We start from the raw sequence: 18,389 nt of genomic DNA, 5'->3' as shown, positions 1-18,389 counted from the left end.
AGCTTGAACGAGAAAATATTTTGATCAAAATTACAAACCGATTTGTTTTCTGAAAACCCATTTTTAATGCGTTCATAACCATTGAACGTAAAATCCTAGGAATACACCTGGAATTTATTAGGTCACCTGAACCAAATCGGGTGTCAACCGTAAGAACGGTGGTTACATAGCATGGTCGAAGACAGGACCTTGTGCTAGACCAAAAATTATAGGGTGAGCTTTACTATTTCTCCTACAAAGGATAGTAATTGCATCCGACACGATATAGACCATAATTAAAAGCATGTCACGGGACATTGCCTTAACAGTTGCTTGTTCAACGCTTTCCTTTACAACCGGACGGTAGTTTACCGAAAGGTAATATACGGAGCAAGTATACTGGACGTGTTGCTTTCCCAATACAAGGTTAGCAAGTGGGTGACACAAAACCATAAGTTTTGAGCCAAAATTTTCAAATCTGAAACCCACAAAAACAATTTTGCAAACATCGGTGAAGGGTTATTCCGGAAAACTTATCTAGGGTAAAAGCTAGATTTAATTTTAAAAAGATCAAATATTTTCATAAAGATCCAATTTCCTAAAGGATCTAAATTTTTATAGTCATGTGGGACTGTAAATCACATCGTTACTACCATTGTTCATACCGCCGTATAGAAATCACTGATGTACAAAGTGTAAAGAATAAAGAAGTGATTCTAGTATTTTTATTTCAAGACTATATTGCTTGAGGACAAGCAACGCTCAAGTGTGGGAATATTTGATAATGCTAAAAACGAACATATATTTCATAGCATTATCCCTCAAGAAAGACAAGCTTTTAGTTGCAATTGTTCTATTTACAAGTGATATTCGTTTGTATAATAAAAAGTGAAGACAAAAGACAGATTCGACGAATTGAAGACGCAAACGACCAAAAAGCTCAAAAGTACAAAGTACAATCAAAGTGGTTCAAATTATTGATGAGAAACGTCTCAAAATTAGAAGAGTACAAGCCGCAAAACGCAAAATACAAGATATTAAATTGTACGAAAGGACGTTCGAAAATCCAGAACCGGGACCAGAGTCAACTCTCAACGCTCGACGCAACGGACTAAAAATTACAAGTCAACTATGCACATGAATATAATATAATATATAATTAATTCTTAAAATTATATATATATATTATATTATTATATAAAACCGTCGACAAGAAGAAAACAACCAAAGTTGAGCTGTCCCAGGGGGCCATGCGATCGCATGGCCTGGCAGTTATAAACCCATGAGATCGCATGGTGAACAGAATCAAGTGACATCCTATAAATTTCGCAGTTTTTGATCAAATGTTGACACCTTTTTCTCTATCTCTCAATCTCACGTATATATATATAGATATTATAATTTTAATTTTAATTTTAATTTTAATTTTAATAATAAGGGTATGTTAGCGAATGTTGTAAGGGTGTAAGTCGAAATTCTGTCCGTGTAACGCTACGCTATTATTAATCATTGTAAGTTATGTTCAACCTTTTTAAATTAATGTCTCGTAGCTAAGTTATTATTATACTTATTTAAGCCGAAGTAATCGTGATGTTGGGCTAAATATTAAAGACAGGGTAATTGGGCTTTGTACCATAATTGGGGTTTGGACAAAAGAACGACACTTGTGGAAATTAGACTATGGGCTATTAATGGGCTTTATATTTGTTTAATTAAATGATAGTTTGTTAATTTAATATAAAGATTTACAATTGGACGTACCTATAAATAACCATATACACTCGATCGGACACGATGGGCGTGATATTTATAAGTACTAATAATCGTTCATTTAACCGGACACGAAAATGGATTAATAGTTAATGGACTTATTAAAACAGGGGTGAATTATATACAAGAACATTTGGTGTAATTATAGTTTAAGTCCCCAATTAGTTGGAATATTTGACTTCGGATATAAGGATAATTTAACGAGGACACTCGCACTTTATATTTATGACTGATGGACTATTATGGACAAAAACCAGACAGACATATTGAATAATCCAGGACAAAGGACAATTAACCCATGGTAATAAACTAAAATCAACACGTCAAATATCATGATTACGGAAGTTTAAATAAGCATAATTCCTTTATTTCATATTTAATTGCACTTTTAATTATCTTACTTTTATTTACTGTCATTTTATTTAAATGCACTTTTAATTATCGTACTTTTTAATTATCGCAATTTTATTTATCGTCATTTTATTTATCGCATTTTTATTTATCGCAATTTCATTATCGTTATTTACTTTACGCTTAAAATTAAGATATATTTATTTTTAATATTTTACATTAGGTTTTAACTGCGACTAAAGTTTTAAAAATCGACAAACCGGTCATTAAACGGTAAAATCCCCCTTTTATAATAATAATACTACTTATATATATATATATATATATATATATATATATATATATATATATATATATATTTATACAAATATAGTTTTAAAAATATAGCGTTAAACTTGGCTAAGATCCCTGTGAAACGAACCGGACTTACTAAAAACTACACTACTGTACGATTAGGTACACTGCCTATAAGTGTTGTAGCAAGGTTTAGGTATATCCACTCTATGAATAAATAAATAACTTGTGTAAAATTGTATCGTATTTAATAGTTTTTCGTAGTAAATATATAACTATTTTGTACCCCTTCGCTTTAACATCAGTACACTTCCTTCTTGTCTCAGGGACTTGAAATGGGTACATCATTTGATTAGGAAAAGTCTGGTTAAACAGAAATGGCATTTGATAGTTTTGATAGGTATTTTGTGGAAACTGTGATTGGAAACTGCCACCGGCTTGATTATAAAGGTTTGAGGGAAAAGTTGTGTTTAACGCAGTGGTATTAGGGTTCCATTGCGCCCGTTCTTGTTCGAATTCCTTAATTTTATCCTGAGCTTCTAGTAACCGACTTTGAAGTTCTATTACTTCTTGAGAAGTTTCTTCTTCTGAAGACAAATGTCCATCTTCGTCAGGGGCTCTAAAAGTACCAGTTTCAGGGACAGTAGGGCCAGTAGCGGTTGCTTCATTATCTGCCATTACTGCACTACCACAACACTCACACCAAAGCTTAGTATAAATTTTGTTAGTACTAACAACTAACACATATCCTGTCCTAATACTCACTTAACCCATCCCCAGCATGTTATGTTTGACATGACTCTTCTAAGTTTGGGAACATGACATGTAGATCACAATGCACATGCTGCCAAACTCAGCTTTGATACCAACTTGTGACACCACTATTTTTTTTTTAAACTTGGCGGAAGCATTGATTTATTAATTACAAAATAAACATTAACTATTGCTAAGACAACCAGTGTCACGTGTCATTACAAAATACATGTTTATACGGAGAAGATGTAGTTACAATCTGTTTTCAAAAGAACACAGTTTAAACTATAAAAGATCACATCAGAGTTAATCCTGTCAAACATAACATCACCATGCCCGTCTTCTCCCAAAAAGCACTATCTACAAAAGCTATCAACCTGCAGGGAGGAGATGGAGGGGAATTAGCACGAAGCTAAGTGAGTACGACTAACTACAGGCCATAGCATACATAAGTGTTATACTAATCATGTCACAATAGTCTAACACACAAACATCACCCAAGTGCCGTCTACAGAGACTCTGGCGGCTCGGTCAAACCATTAACCACCAGCTGATCGGACTGGGGCTTACCAGAAGTTCCTCCACCACCGTATGTATATTCATAATCTACACGCGACGGACGCGTCATTCACATATATATACACCACGGTTGTCTAGGCTACCACAGAGGAACCCAACCCACAGGTTGATCTCTCCTACCGAGGCTACCACACAATAGGGACACACTGGGCTCCAGCAGACAAGCATCAACTAACATGCAGTCATCACAAGTACTAACTAACCACAACAATAAGTATATCTAACAAGCATGGCAATCATAATATAACATGCTTCAATATACTATATTCTCCAGTTAGTCCCTCTCACCAAATACCAGCAAACGAGAAGGTATTCGGCTATCTAATCACTGAACCTTCTCTTTCTCCTTTTCTCTTGAGAAAAACATATACACAAGTTAATTTCTGTTTGTTAACATCAAATAACACAATATATAAATTTTTCTTAACACTTACGCACTTTCAAAATTTACATCATAAACATCAAAATACAAATGGGCAGCATAACGGCTAAAAATCAACACTTAGGTAAAATATTCTGCCCTGGACACTCAGTCGATCGACTGACTCTTACAGTCGGTCGACTGTCGACACAGCCGGTAGACTGACCTTCCCAGTCGGTCGATTCATTTGGTATTACATCAATCGGCCGAAGGTAAATCTCAGTCGGTCGGTTCACTCAACAGTCGGTCGGTTGTCTTCGTCAATCGGCCGGTTCAACCCTCAGTTGGTCGACTGTCGAGCGACAGTCAACCGATTGTGTTCATCTTCATCAGAAACTGAACAAAGTCTACGGACTTCACGATGAAATTCTCAAATCTCGATCTAGAGCTCATTTTAAACACCAAAACTGACCACAACTTGTTCACTACTTGTTATAGACTCAAAACCCACAACAATTTAACCATAACAACACTTAACTCACTTGTTTTGACACAAATTTACACTTTAAAAAAACTAACACAAAAACTCCATTTTCTTGAAGATTAAAGCATGAAAAGCTATGAATCTTACCTTGTTAGAATCAGTAAATCACAAGGAACACAAAGATGTAAATGATTCGAGCTCTAAAACAAGGATTTGAAATTAGGGTTTGATAGGTGGAGAAGATGAAGAACGGGTGTGGTTTGGGAAGAATCAGGAAAATGCAAGAAAGTGGACAGCACTAGCCATCTAAAGTGGGTTAAAATCCCACATTGTGCAACACACGGGTATTTATCAGTTATCTGATATCTTTCGCACATCATTTGGTAACCCAAACGAAGTCCAAATTAAATAAACAAACCTGTTCTGTGACCCTTGTCACAAACTGGTCCTAACCACATCATTAAATAATAATAATCATTAAATAAAAATAAAAGCATATAATAACGCAATACAAACTTAAGGGCAATCTAGTAATCTTACATCTAGGCCCGATTGAGGATGTTACAATAGGCCAAAAAGAAGAGAGGAGAAAATAGATTTGAGTAAAATTTACTAGCTGTAAATACCTAGCAAGTTTCAAACAATGACAGAACAACCCTCTCACTAGGTGCCGATCGGTTCTCAAAGGACAAGGGGACCAGGAACTTATATTTTTCATAATTTGGACGCGCACGTATAAAAGCCTAACGGTTATCGATCACGCAAATGCTAAATTGCTGACGGTCGTCGGGTTTAAACCGTACAAAATTAAGAATAAAAATTCTTAATATAATAATAGGTTCCAATAAATATTACAAATAATTTTTATTAAATATTAATAACATAGAGATGTTATTTCCTCAAAACGTGACTAAATTCATGTAAATATTACAAATAATATTTAGAAATAAATATAACATATAAATATTACTTAATTCATGTATGACACAAAAGTCAATTAATGATCGTTAAAGATTTAACGGAAAATGGAGGGTCGTTACACATAGACTGTCGCCGGTTAAACCAAGCTATCTTAAGATTTTCACAAAGACTCAATGTGCTTTTGCTCCGCCGCCAGCTAGCCATAGACTGTTGTCGTCTTGGATTGTTAACAGACAGAAAAATAAATCTACTTACCATAGACAGTTCTCGAAATCGTGTTCCAGTTTTGAAGGTCTCGAGCCGTCGGCCTTGCCATTTAGGCCGTCGGCCCTACTTGACTAAATATTTAATCCGAATTACAGTTTTCGCTTTGACCTAAGGTAACACCCTAAGGGTGTTTAGCTACTCATATTTATTAAAGAACACTAAATAACTGAGATAAATATAGTAATCTTTAAGAACAATAATAAAGAAAACGGAGTTATACCTTAAACGAATGATGGACAACATGAATGTAAACTGTAAAATGCTTCAATAACTTGAATAAAAGGTAGTACAATCGTTCTTGGCTTGGATAATAACTTTAAGAATCGAAATAACAATAGTTGAAAGTAAATTGAAAGAGTAATTTGAGTGCGGGACAGAAAACGGAAAAGACGGGAAGTAAAACCTAACTATTATATAAAACTAATCACATATGAATTCGCAAACTGGAGTCCTCTATATATAGGGAAACGTTGGCCGCCAGCCTGGCAAGTTAGGTCGGTGTTGCTGAGGCTGCGATCTTAAGCTTAATAGCCGCCGTCTTGAATTATGGAAAGGATCTTCTGATTCGCAGCTGACACGCTCTACCAGCAGCTTTGACTTCTTGGGTGGCGACTTGACCTAAGTCCAGGATTTCTTTCCTTAAATCTTTAAACGCGTGAATCATTTTCTTATTGAGGAAGACCACCATCAGGGGAATTCCAGCCACCGTCTTGACCCGTTTGCATGGGAACGTTTATGTGTGTTGACTTTATTTTGAATCTTTTTTGACTTTAGTGAGGTCGCCGACTTGGCATATTACGCCGCCGACCTGAGCTTGTTTTTCACGACATTTGGCTCTTTGATTTCTTCAATTTTTTGGCTCGTTTTCTCTTCTAATGTACTTGCATAGATTACAAATGAACTTTTTCACACCGTTAGTAGCCTTTGCTCATTTTTTCCCGATAAACAAAGGAAGTGGTCATTTTGTGTAAAAATGAGGAAGATAGCACCATTTAAAGAGTATAAAAATATGTATAATTTTGATGTTATCAAAGGTGTTGCTTTTTGTTAAAAAAAAAAAAAAAAACAAAAAAAAAAAAAGAAGAAGAAAAAAGACTCGTGGCTTCGCTTGGTGAACAAGCTGATGATCCGTCCACAAACAAGTAACGGAGCCGAGTTGAAAAACTTCTTTGTGGACGGCATGTGATTGTCTTAATGCGGTCTCTTTCTCCCTCGGCTTTTGGTTTACGTGGTGCAATAGATGGTTTTTAGTCTTCCTTTGTGACTTGATTGCAGACCATATTTTTGTCCTCGCTTTATGGCCTTTGTTTTATTGTTGTTTGCTTGTTTTGTAGTTTGTTGGCTGCGTTGTTGTTAGTTTTGTTTAGTTACCCATGTTTTCCGCTACGTTGGCTCGGGTTGTTTTTGTTTAAGCTTTGCTTTTGTCTTCCGTCCTTATGCTTCATCGGTTTAATGAAGTGTGGTCGTTTGTTTATAAAAGTTTCTAGCTCTTTTTGGGAAATAAAAATGCAGGTAGTAGTATAGGAAGGGTACTTTTGTCATTATATGAATTTTAATATACAAAGCTACAGAATCTTTTTTAGTATTATATATAGGATTTTGATTTTGATTAGAGACATTTTGTCTCATACAACCCAGGTGGGCTCCTAACTATCACCTCCGGTAGAAAAAACTAGGCCTGTTTTAAATCATATACTTCTATATTCATTTTAATTTTGTCTGCTATCATTATATTTTCTTGTCCTCTGAAATTATATTATATTATATCTATATATCTAAAGAGAGATAATTCTAACACACCCTTTTTTGATCCTCACACACTTATTTTAATCTTTTACTCTTCTAATAATACTCCATTTCTTTAAATTGGTGTGTGAGGATCAAAAAAGTGTGTGTAAGAATCATCTCCCATATCTAAAAGGTACAGTCAAAGTAAATAGTAAACCTCACAAGTTTCACAAACTACCCCTAATCTTTTACTTATTTACATTTTAGACTCAAAATATATAATAGTTAACTTTATAGCTTTTATAAATTTACCACAAACTTTTAACATTTTATACTTTAACCATTAAACTTCTCATTCATTATAAATCGACAACATACTTTATATACTACCTAATAGACAAAAACGATTAATAGTCACCAGGGGCGTTTTCGTCCTTTCACTTTTTTTCCCTTTTCCCACCTTTTTTTCAAAAAAAACCCCCATAGTTTGTTCAAATATTAAAATCGACCCCCCAAAGTGTCAAATACTCATTTTCATAAAAAAATTTAAATAAACTCCACCCAAATATTCAACGGGTCATATCTTCTCGCTCGCAACGAGTTAAATTTTTCTAACACCATCGTTAAACTCGAAATAATTTTAGGAGCACACTGTCACTAACTATACGCAAAACAGACACTTTTTAAAAAACGCTAAATATTTGAGGTACTTTTCATACACGTCGATTTTGCGTTAAATTTTTTAAAAGTCGACAATTCCATAGTGAAACGCGGAGATGTACATATATTGTTAATTTAAAATAACATTTAAATCTTTCACGGATTATACCTTTTAGTTCGAATCGAATTGCGCTTCGAGGATATCATCTTTAGCCACGAAATAATTTTAAAAACTAAGCGCAATATAATACATTGAAAACCGAACCCCGGCGCAAAGCGAGGGTTCGAACACTAGTTCCATCTATTTAGCTAGACAAAAAAAAAAACCAATCAAAAGGAGACCCAAGACTATCGTACACCAAGTTTCCTTGTTACGTAATGATACAATATATTATTGGTGCAAAGTTTAGAGTTAGCTTTGAAGTTAGGTTGCTTAGAGCACAGGGAGTCGTTCGGTGTTAAATCTCAGTGTTAAATTTAACACTGAGGCCAAAACAGGAGGAATGGTTCAGTGTTAAATCTCAGTGTTAAATCATTATTTAATTAATTTTTTATAATTTTAATAATATTATTTAGTTTAATTATATATTAAAAATATAAAAACAAATGCAATAATAAATTTCATTAATTAAAAAATTACATTAAGTTAAAAAAAACAATACTTAATTAAAAAAACACACTTATTAAAAAAAATACATTACTTTATAAAAAACACAATACTTAATCCGACTCCGTCTCTGACTCCGACGTCTCACGATTAGCCCATACATGTTCAACCAAATTCGATCGTAGGCCCTCATGCACTTCCCTATCTCGTAATTCTTTCATCCTCCTCCTGTGAGTTTCGCACCTCTCGATCCAAGTTGTTTGCATATTATGAACGGGTTCGTAAACCCAATCATTTTCGGTTAGAGCAAAACCATTATGTTCGACAATTATGTTGTGTAAGATAATGCACGTATACATCATTTGTTTCATTACATTGACGCTATATGCCCTTGCTGGTTGTTGTAGCATATGCCAACGCCCCTGTAAAATACCAAAAGTCCTCTCAACATCCTTGCGTGCCGCTGCTTGTTTCTTCGAAAAGCACTTACGTTTTTCATCGTTTGCACTTGAAAACGCCTTCACAAACGATGCCCACCCGGGATATATACCGTCCGCTAGATAATATCCTCTTTTGTACTCAACCCCATTTACAGTAAAAAGAATATCTTCTGTTTCTTCATTAAGCATTGAGTTGAAGAGATTACTAGCGTTCAAGACGTTTAAGTCGTTGTTTGAACCCGCAACCCCAAAGAAAGCATGCCAAATCCAGTTATCATATGAGGCTGCAGCTTCTAGCATAATAGTTGGAACTTTGTGATCGCCTCGAGTAAATTGACATTTCCATGCAACGGGACATCTTCCCCATACCCAATGCATACAATCTATGCTTCCCATCATTCCAGGTAAACCGTGAATATCTTCGTGAGCTTCATACAATCTTTTGATATCTTCCGTGGTAGGCTCTCGCATATATTCATCTTTATATAAATCAATAATACACTTACAAAAGTGCATTAATGATTCACGAGATGTTCGTTCCGACATTTGCAAGTACTCGTCAAAAAGATCGGGTGTATCACCATAAGCTAATTGTCGTAGAGCAGCAGTTATTTTTAAGTATGTACTAATACTCAACTTGCCGCGCGCATCAAATCGTAAATGAAAATACCTAAAGTATTCCGGTAGCGGAACTTTGTGGTAGTTGAGAATATCTTCCATAATTGGGAGAAATACGCGACGCCGCATTCGAAACCTCCTTTTAAAATTATCGTCGGAGTATTTGCAACCTTGAACAAAATAGTCGGTCATAAGACGTACATGTGCGGCTTCATGTTCACGTTCTATATAACGACGTGTGTGTGAACTTTCCGCTTCATTTTCACTTTCTAACGCCTCGCTATTGATTATATCGAGCACTTGCATCAAAAACTCTTCGCTAGACGATGATGTTGAAGACATTATTTAAAAAAATATATGTTTATTTGTTGTGAAATTGAGAGAAAAAGATATGAATAAGATGTGAAAAATGATGAAAAAATGAAGAGTATTTATAGAGTATTGGAAAAAAAAAAATATATTTTCGACCGTTGCCAACGGTCAAAAATCAGCAACGGCCAAACTTTCCCAACGTTGCCCAGGTCACGGTGGCCGCCGTTACCCACCTTTAACGGTGGTTTAACGCTGGCGGGGAGTGGGTGGCGCCACCGTCCCCACCGTTAAAATCGTTTAACGCCGAAAAAAGAGGCCGACTCCTGGTGCTCTTAGGTTAGGATAAGTTAGTTATCTTAGGAATTGAACTCATAAAGTGACAAAATTGTAATTCATTCCATTCCTTTTTTTTAATCATTTTTGAAGTTGTTTTAGTGAAAAAATTGTTAAAAAAAATTTCGGCATTTTCTTCTTATTTGTTTTGTTTTTTTATAATTGTTTTAAAAATGTCTTTTTCTCTCTTTTCTAAATAATATTTTTTTAGCAATTTTCGTTTTCACACAATGTTAGGGTATAATTTATTCTTATTATTAGAAAAAACCTTAAAATTTTGTATTAATTATTCATATGGCCATTCTAATTATAAACTACTAGGCATGAACTCATGATTTCGCAGGACTTAAAATAAGTTAAAATTAAATTAAATATATTTATAAAAATAAATTTGTATGAATAAAAATACATACGAAGTTGAAATACAGCTATGTAACTAAATACGATATAAAAATGACATGTTAAGTAAATTATGAAAATAATTTAAATTTTAACTATCAAGATCAAACTCTCATGATTTATCACGAGATTGTTAGAAATGTACATAATAGTGTAACTCTGTTCAAGTAGTCTTATATGACGACTTTTGATGATCGTGATTTACATTAAGTTTATTTTTTTTTACAATAGTTTGAGATCACTCAGAGAGGACTAAACCGCCAACGCGTTCATATCCTGCAGTTGCATAACCCACCCCCAACTGCTGTCCAGGAGGAAACCCGGCACAATCCGAGGACATGGGCGGTAAACCCCCATCCCCCTCTGCCTACCGAAACACGATGTGCGGAATGCACACTTGCGTGGAATTTAAGAGTTAAGGAGAAACCTTGTGTGTAATGCTGCTCCTCACGGGAGTCGAGCTCCTGACCTCTCACTAAGAGATGCAGCTCACTACCACGTGAGTTACAACACAAGTTGATTTATATTAAGTTTATAAATGATAAGAATCATTTATAAATATTATGGAATGTTTATAAAAAAAAGTACTTAGGGGTGATGGACACAGATCCCTTATATCAACGATCTTTTTTTTTTTTCGAACGGCTGCAATTTTATTAAATAAGCAAAAGCTAAAGAAAAAGATACAACAAAAACAAATATTTACAAGGAAAGTAAGGGAGACTGCATCCATTGATTCCAATTACAAGCCTTTTTTCGGAATCTAGCAAAGATCCAATTGAAGCTTGTCGCCACAATACTGTCAATCACGTGGCACTTCCGAAAGTTTTTTTCCTTGAATATGTGACTGTTACGCAATCTCCATATATTCCATAATGTTGCAATGATAATGATGTTGACAATGAGGCGCTTGTTATTGTGAATGGGAACACCATCTATCCAAGCCCACAAATTAGATAACGATGACCAATTAGGAAACGAGATGTTGGACCATTGTGCAATTTTTGACCATATTTGCTGACTGCTTTCGCACCGTAGGAATAGATGATTTTCATCTTCGATTGGCTCGTCACATAAACAACAACCTGCATGTTCGAGATCAATGCCACGAGAAAGAAGATTAACCTTTGTAGCAAGCCTAGATAGCTTCAGGCGCCACAAGAAAATGTTGGCTTTTATGGGAGCATAATTACACCATGTAGTACTGTTGACAAAAGGGGCTGCATCATGAGCATCTATCAGCTTGCGAGCTTTTGAGACTGAAAATAAATCGCCATTCCAAGTCCATCGGTCCTTGTCACTAGATAAGGTTATCGAATTAAGAATATCTTTTAGCTCTTGCAAATTTTCCACCTCCACTCCATATCTAGGATCTCTTCTCCATGAAAGTAACCATGAATGGTTAAGGTATCGGGATGCAACAGTAGCTCGCTGATCAGTATCCAAGGAAAGCAAACGCGGAAAACGGGCAGCAAGTGTTGTGCCATTGTACCATGGGTCAAACCAGAATTTTGCATTTACCCCATTGCCCAGATTCAACCGAAGGAGACCTGCATCAAAAGAGTAATCATTGTGAAGCATATCAATGGTTTTAGAGATAGTCGCCCATGTTCCAGAAGCGTATGGAGTACAAGGAACCATAGGACCTTGTGGCTGTCCATGTATCAACGTGATTAGACTAGCCCAACTTGAGTTTTTACTCGTGATAAACCTCCATCTCCACTTGTAAATAAGCGCTAAATTGAGAGAATTTAGGCTAGGGACGCCAAGGCCTCCTTGCTCCAAGGAATTGAGTATTAAACGCCATTTTACCCAATGTATTTTACGAGTATTTTCTTTTCCACCCCAAAAAAAGGCGGCTCTCATTGATTCAAGTTTGTTTATGACTTTCTTTGGAGCTCTAAACATTGAAAAATAATACGTGCCAACCGAACCTAGCACGGATTTTATGAGCGTAAGTCGACCTCCCATTGAAATAAGGTTGGATTTCCAAGATGCAAGACGTTTATTTGCTTTTTCAATAACAGGCTCCCAACTCTCCACCTTATGCATATTCCTGCCTACAGGTAGGCCCAAATGGACAAACGGGAGAGATGATGCTTGACAACCAATAGCACTTGCTGCTTCCGAAACCAAAAAAGGGGGAATTTGTATCCCGTATAGAGATGATTTATGGGGATTAAGTTTTAAACCCGAGACAGAGTAAAAGCATGCGAGCATGATAACCAAATTTTCAAGGTTTGAATCCAACCACTCGCCTACGAAAATGACATCATCTGCATACATGCACGACGATAATTCATAGAAACAGTGTTCGTTACCAAATCTAAGTGGTTTGAACAATGATGCGTCAACAACATCTTTTAGAGCCACTTGAAGGCCCTCCATTCCAATTATGAAGAGAAAGGGTGATAAAGGGTCACCTTGACGAAGTCCTCTACCAATCCGGAATTCCAAAGACGGACTACCATTTAGAAGTAATGAAGCTTTTGAAGAGATGAGGCACGCCCGAATCCAAGAAATCCATCGATCGCCAAATCCCATGAATTGCATCATCGTGAAAATATAGTCCCAGTGAATGGTGTCAAAAGCCTTTTCGAAATCAATTTTGAACATCATAGCTTTCTTCTTTCGTTTCTTACACCACGTGATTGCTTCATTAATCATAAGAGGACCATCCAAGATTTGCCTACCTTTTATGAAAGCCGTCTGATTTGGACCTATAACAGCATCAATGACCGAGGCTAGTCTATTTGCCAAAATTTTTGCAATTATCTTATATTGGATACCAATTAGACTAATCGGTCTAAAATCTTGAACATGAATCGGGTTCTCTTTTTTTGGGATGAGGGAAAAGAAAGAACTATTGCAACCACCTGGAATAAAAGCATTGGACATAAAATCAAAAACCATGTTCAGAGTGTCCGATTTGATGAGATCCCAGAAATACTTCACGAATTTGAAGGTGAAACCGTCAGGACCAGGAGACTTATCATTCCCGCACGACCAAATCGCTATCTTGATTTCTTCTACTGTAAAGTCGCTACTGATTGCGTCACTTAGATCAGAAGGCAGTGTACGAATATGGGCACTTGGTTGCTCCAAAGAAGCATGCTGCACACACTTAAATTTGTCAACAAAAAAAGAAAAAAATGTTTCTTTAACTTGTACCGGATTGGTGATCCAATTGCCATCTGACATTACACCTTCTATTTGTAGTTTCTTTCTTTTTCGGTTAATCGCTGTGTGGAAAAAAGAAGTGTTTTCATCTCCCAACGAGTGCGCAAGCTTCTTATATTTTTGCGCCTTATTTCTTGCTTCCAATGAGTCTAGGTTCTCCACAGCAATAATATTTTCGCATCTTTTGGTTGCAAGCTGAAAAGGGTCAGCAGCCCCATTTAAGCTCATATCGATGTCTTCAATTTCCTGCATTAATTTAGTTCTTTCTCCGATTTGGCTCAGCTTGTGTGCATTGTACCAAGTCTTGAGGGCAGATTTTACTTGCTTTAACTTGTCTTTGAAGCGAAGTTGGGGATTGCTACTTCTTAACATAGAATGGTCATTCCATGCCTTACTGACCACCTCATCAAAACCATCAAGCTCGAACCAGGAGTGAAAAAGTTTAAACGGGGTCGGGCCATAATCAATCGTTACGTTGCGGAGAATGATCGGGCAATGATCTGACCACAAATTTGATAGAATACTTCCCGTAAGCGAAGGAAACAAACCCAAAATACCATCCGAGACGAAGAATCTATCAATCAAGGAGCGTTGCGTGAACGATTTGTTAAAACGTGTAAATGATCTTCCGCCCAATTTTATATCGATTAAATTACAGTCGTGAATAAAGCAATTGAAGTCGTTTGCTTCCAGGTGATTAAATCTCGATCCATATCTTTCATGAGGAAACCGAACTGAATTAAAATCCCCAAAAACAATGAATTCCCCTGAATTAATAGAAACAAAATTCCGGATATAGTCCCACAATCTCTGCTTTCTTTCCCTCGGTTGTGGAGCATAAATGTTGATAAGGAAGATCGAAGTTGAATTCCCCACAAACACTCCTTCCACAATAAGCATATTATCAAAGGAAATGATACGTCTACTAAGAAAAAATCTTGGGTCCCATACGGTGATAATGCCACCCGATCTTCCACGAGCAGATGCGGAAGCAACCTTAAAATTAAAATTGCCCCACATTGCTTTAACGGCAAAGTGACACAGGTTTTTAAGTTTGGTCTCTTGGATACCTAAAATATTAATACCATGTTCAACACATAGCCTACTCACCCATCTTTGTTTCATTTTGAGTTGCATCCCTCCACCAATGTTTAACGACATTAAATTCATGAGATGGTATTGAAACCTCTCATACTAATTACCACCTTGTTGAGATCAAAAGAAGAAGAATTTAAGTTGTATCCAAGAGTTTTACCCATCTTTAACATTTTGGATCTAAATACATTGTGAGTGCCACCTGAAGAATTAGTTGAACTAACGATAGGGGAATGAAAACGGACACCGTTGAGGCCTGGAGGCTTGGACAAGGAAGAGGAACCTGAATCTTCTAAAACCATATTGTTTTTTGCAGAAGTAGCAGGCTGCGAAGTAATGCTATCCGCAACAAAAGTTCCCTCGGTTGAACTCTGAGAATCTTCCACCTGATCTGCCAACTTTGTTTCTGATATAGTGTTCTCTATTGCAGGAGATACATTTTGCTCAAACATAGTTTCAATGGGTTGATCAACTTGCACTTTGTCCGAGTTTATCGACGAATCCTCCGAATACGCATCATCATCATCCGATGATTCTTCTTCTTCCAGATCAAGCACATTCACATTCCAGTTAGATGTTTCTCGAACTAGAACCTTGTAAGTTTTTTTCTTGATAACTACAGAGATCATATCATGAATATAATCCATCCTGGTGGTAATAATACCCAATTTACCGCACCCCACTTTCCCATTTATGGCAGCAATGAACGATTTGTTGCCAAAGGAGCTTGCAATTCTCTTATAAATTCCGTCTTTCCAGGCACATGCTGGCAGTCCAGTAATATCAATCCAGACTGCTCTTTCGTTAACCACAAAATTTTCGTCAAATTCTTTGAATTCTTCAATGTATGAGATAATCTTTTCGTTGCATTTAAACGCGTCTAAAGATTTTTCATTTGGGAATGTTACATCGACCCATGATCCACCAATATGATGAATATCCAGATTTTGAAACCCCTCAACATGCCAAATGCGTTTGATATGTGGAATTAAAGTAGTGTTTTTTACCTTCACAAATAGTAACAGAGGAGCATCAGTTCCTTGAAACAGTTCATCATCTGGAATGCTTAAGTATTTCAATCCTGTCTTAATCACCACCGGAGAAGGGAAAGACTTTCCATTTACAGCCGATACATAAGTACCTTTGACAAGTGAAGGGAAATCTTCAAAGTTTGGGACTCTAGAGGGATGAACTGGGTAAAAAACACCCTGCTTGTTACCCGTTTTATTTCGTATATCATCTCGATCAAAGCGGGCCTTTGCCGCGAACAAATGGTAATTACCAACCCAGACACTTGATAACCTCCTTTCAAGAGCGTTAATCGAATCAACATTCAAAAAACGAGCAAAAGCGAATCTATTACCTTGTTTAGACAATTTACGGGCGAAATAGATGTCCAATAAAGTACCATGGTCCTTGCAGATTCCTCGTAGATCATTGATGCCGAAAGTTGGAGGGAAATTCGTAATAAAAATCGATGTAGCAATTTTTGCAGTGTTGATGTGATCTTCTCGCTGAGACATGATGAAAGGAGAGGATTACACAGCGTTTGATCCCGCTGGTAATCGGACGGAAGCAGGAGAAAATGAATCGTCAAAATCGCCGTTGGGGAAAAAAACACTCACTTATTTGGTCCTTATATCAACGATCTGCCAACAATAATTTTTCTATACCCACCACGGCTTGTGTAACGCGCATGCCACTAACCTGCGAATACTGATTACCCGCGAGTTATAAAAATATATTGCGTATTATAATTATTATAATCTAACTAATAAAAAAGCTAACACAACAAATAAATAAAAGTCTACGCAAATGTTTAAAAATAACAATTATAATAATTTGTGATTATATATAAGATTTCTGGTTAACGAGTATGCCCGCTGATCGTTCAAATGTGTATCACGATATCACAAGTTAGATTTTATTTGTAGTAGGTATAATATATCAATGTACCGCTCGTGACCCGTCATTAACAAATGTTTTTTATCCGATCCTTAACTATGTATGCAGTTTTTTCTATCACAACTATTATTTATAATTTAATAATCAATAATTAATAATATTATGTGAACAAAATAGAAGTTTTATGAAGATATTAGTTAACACACATAAATCGAAAATTTCATGGCTTCTTGTACGGATAAACTCTAATTTTTTTGGGACATCAGTTTGGGATCACCTAAGGGGACTTAACCACTCACACGTTAATCCCACGTAGTTGCATAACCCGCCTGGAGAAAACCCGGACCAATCCGAGGGAATGGCCAGTAAAACCCCCCCTCTCCGCTGCTCCGCACTAAGCGAAAGGCGACCTGGGTGGATACTTGGGGTCAGGGATAACATTGAGTGCAATGTTGCAGTCCAGCGGAGTCGAACTCCTGACCTCTAGCTAAGAGAGACATGCCACTATGTGATGACCCGGAAATTTCTGACCAAATTTAAACTTAATCTTTGTATGATTAACATTTCCGACACGATAAGCAAAATCTGTAAAACTGAATCTCAAAATTTTTGAACTATTCAAATACCTTTCGGTTGTTCTCGACGATTCGCGAACAATTATATATATATATATATACTATAACTTGAAAACATAACAATGTATTAATTGTTTAATACCGTACATTAAATTTATTGGTTTAAATATTTATTTGAATATATATGATAAGTTGGAATATTAATTGTATGAATAACTTGCGACGTATATTTAAAACGTGTTTATGAATGTTGAAAATATATATTAACTTGGTCATAAAATGATTTGTTATTATATATATATCAACAAATAGCGAGACAATGATTTATATAAGTAAATGACCAAAACACTCGAAAGTTTAAGATACACTTTGAATGATATAGTTTATTGATAATTTAAGACTATATTTTGACAAAGGTACGAGTCACAAAACGTAAATTGCGAGTTTTCTAAGCGTACGAAAATGCGTTCGAGAAACTGGAACCGGGACATAAGTCGAGTGACAACGTACGAGTCGCGGATACGTTGTTTAAACTTTTACTTTGGTTTCAAGAGTTTTTCGGGTACATAACTGTGGGTAATAATGAGTAAGAGTAATTTATAAATAAGAACATAGCTGTGACAAAATTGGCTACTTTGAAAGGCCCACGTTGATTTGAGAAATCTTTCCATTTTAACAATATTCGGAAAATGGTAAAGTAATTTATAAATAAGAACAAATTGTCAATCATTGAGAACTAGACAAAGGATATGGGAAGATTGAATCGCATAAAGACTCG

At 36.0% G+C, this 18,389-nt stretch overlaps 1 protein-coding gene across 1 annotated transcript; it reads right to left on the bottom strand.

The window, feature by feature from the left end:
• Window positions 1-8,867: 8,867 nt before the first annotated feature.
• Window positions 8,868-10,154, bottom strand: LOC139840388 (protein ALP1-like). Its single transcript, XM_071830659.1, has one exon. The coding sequence runs from the start codon at window positions 10,152-10,154 to the stop codon at window positions 8,868-8,870; it is 1,287 nt and encodes a 428-aa protein (XP_071686760.1).
• Between the last annotated feature and the right edge of the window lie 8,235 nt (window positions 10,155-18,389).

This window comes from Rutidosis leptorrhynchoides, chromosome 4 (genome assembly GCF_046630445.1).
Source record: "Rutidosis leptorrhynchoides isolate AG116_Rl617_1_P2 chromosome 4, CSIRO_AGI_Rlap_v1, whole genome shotgun sequence".
Classification (NCBI taxonomy): domain Eukaryota; kingdom Viridiplantae; phylum Streptophyta; class Magnoliopsida; order Asterales; family Asteraceae; genus Rutidosis; species Rutidosis leptorrhynchoides.
The sequence above is the reverse complement of the archived record's forward strand: the minus strand, read 5'-3'. Positions and strand labels throughout refer to the sequence as shown.

Excerpts from the sequence above, each read along its gene's own strand:
- LOC139840388 (XM_071830659.1), bottom strand. The coding sequence starts at position 10,154 with ATGTCTTCAACATCATCGTCTAGCGAAGAGTTTTTGATGCAAGTGCTC.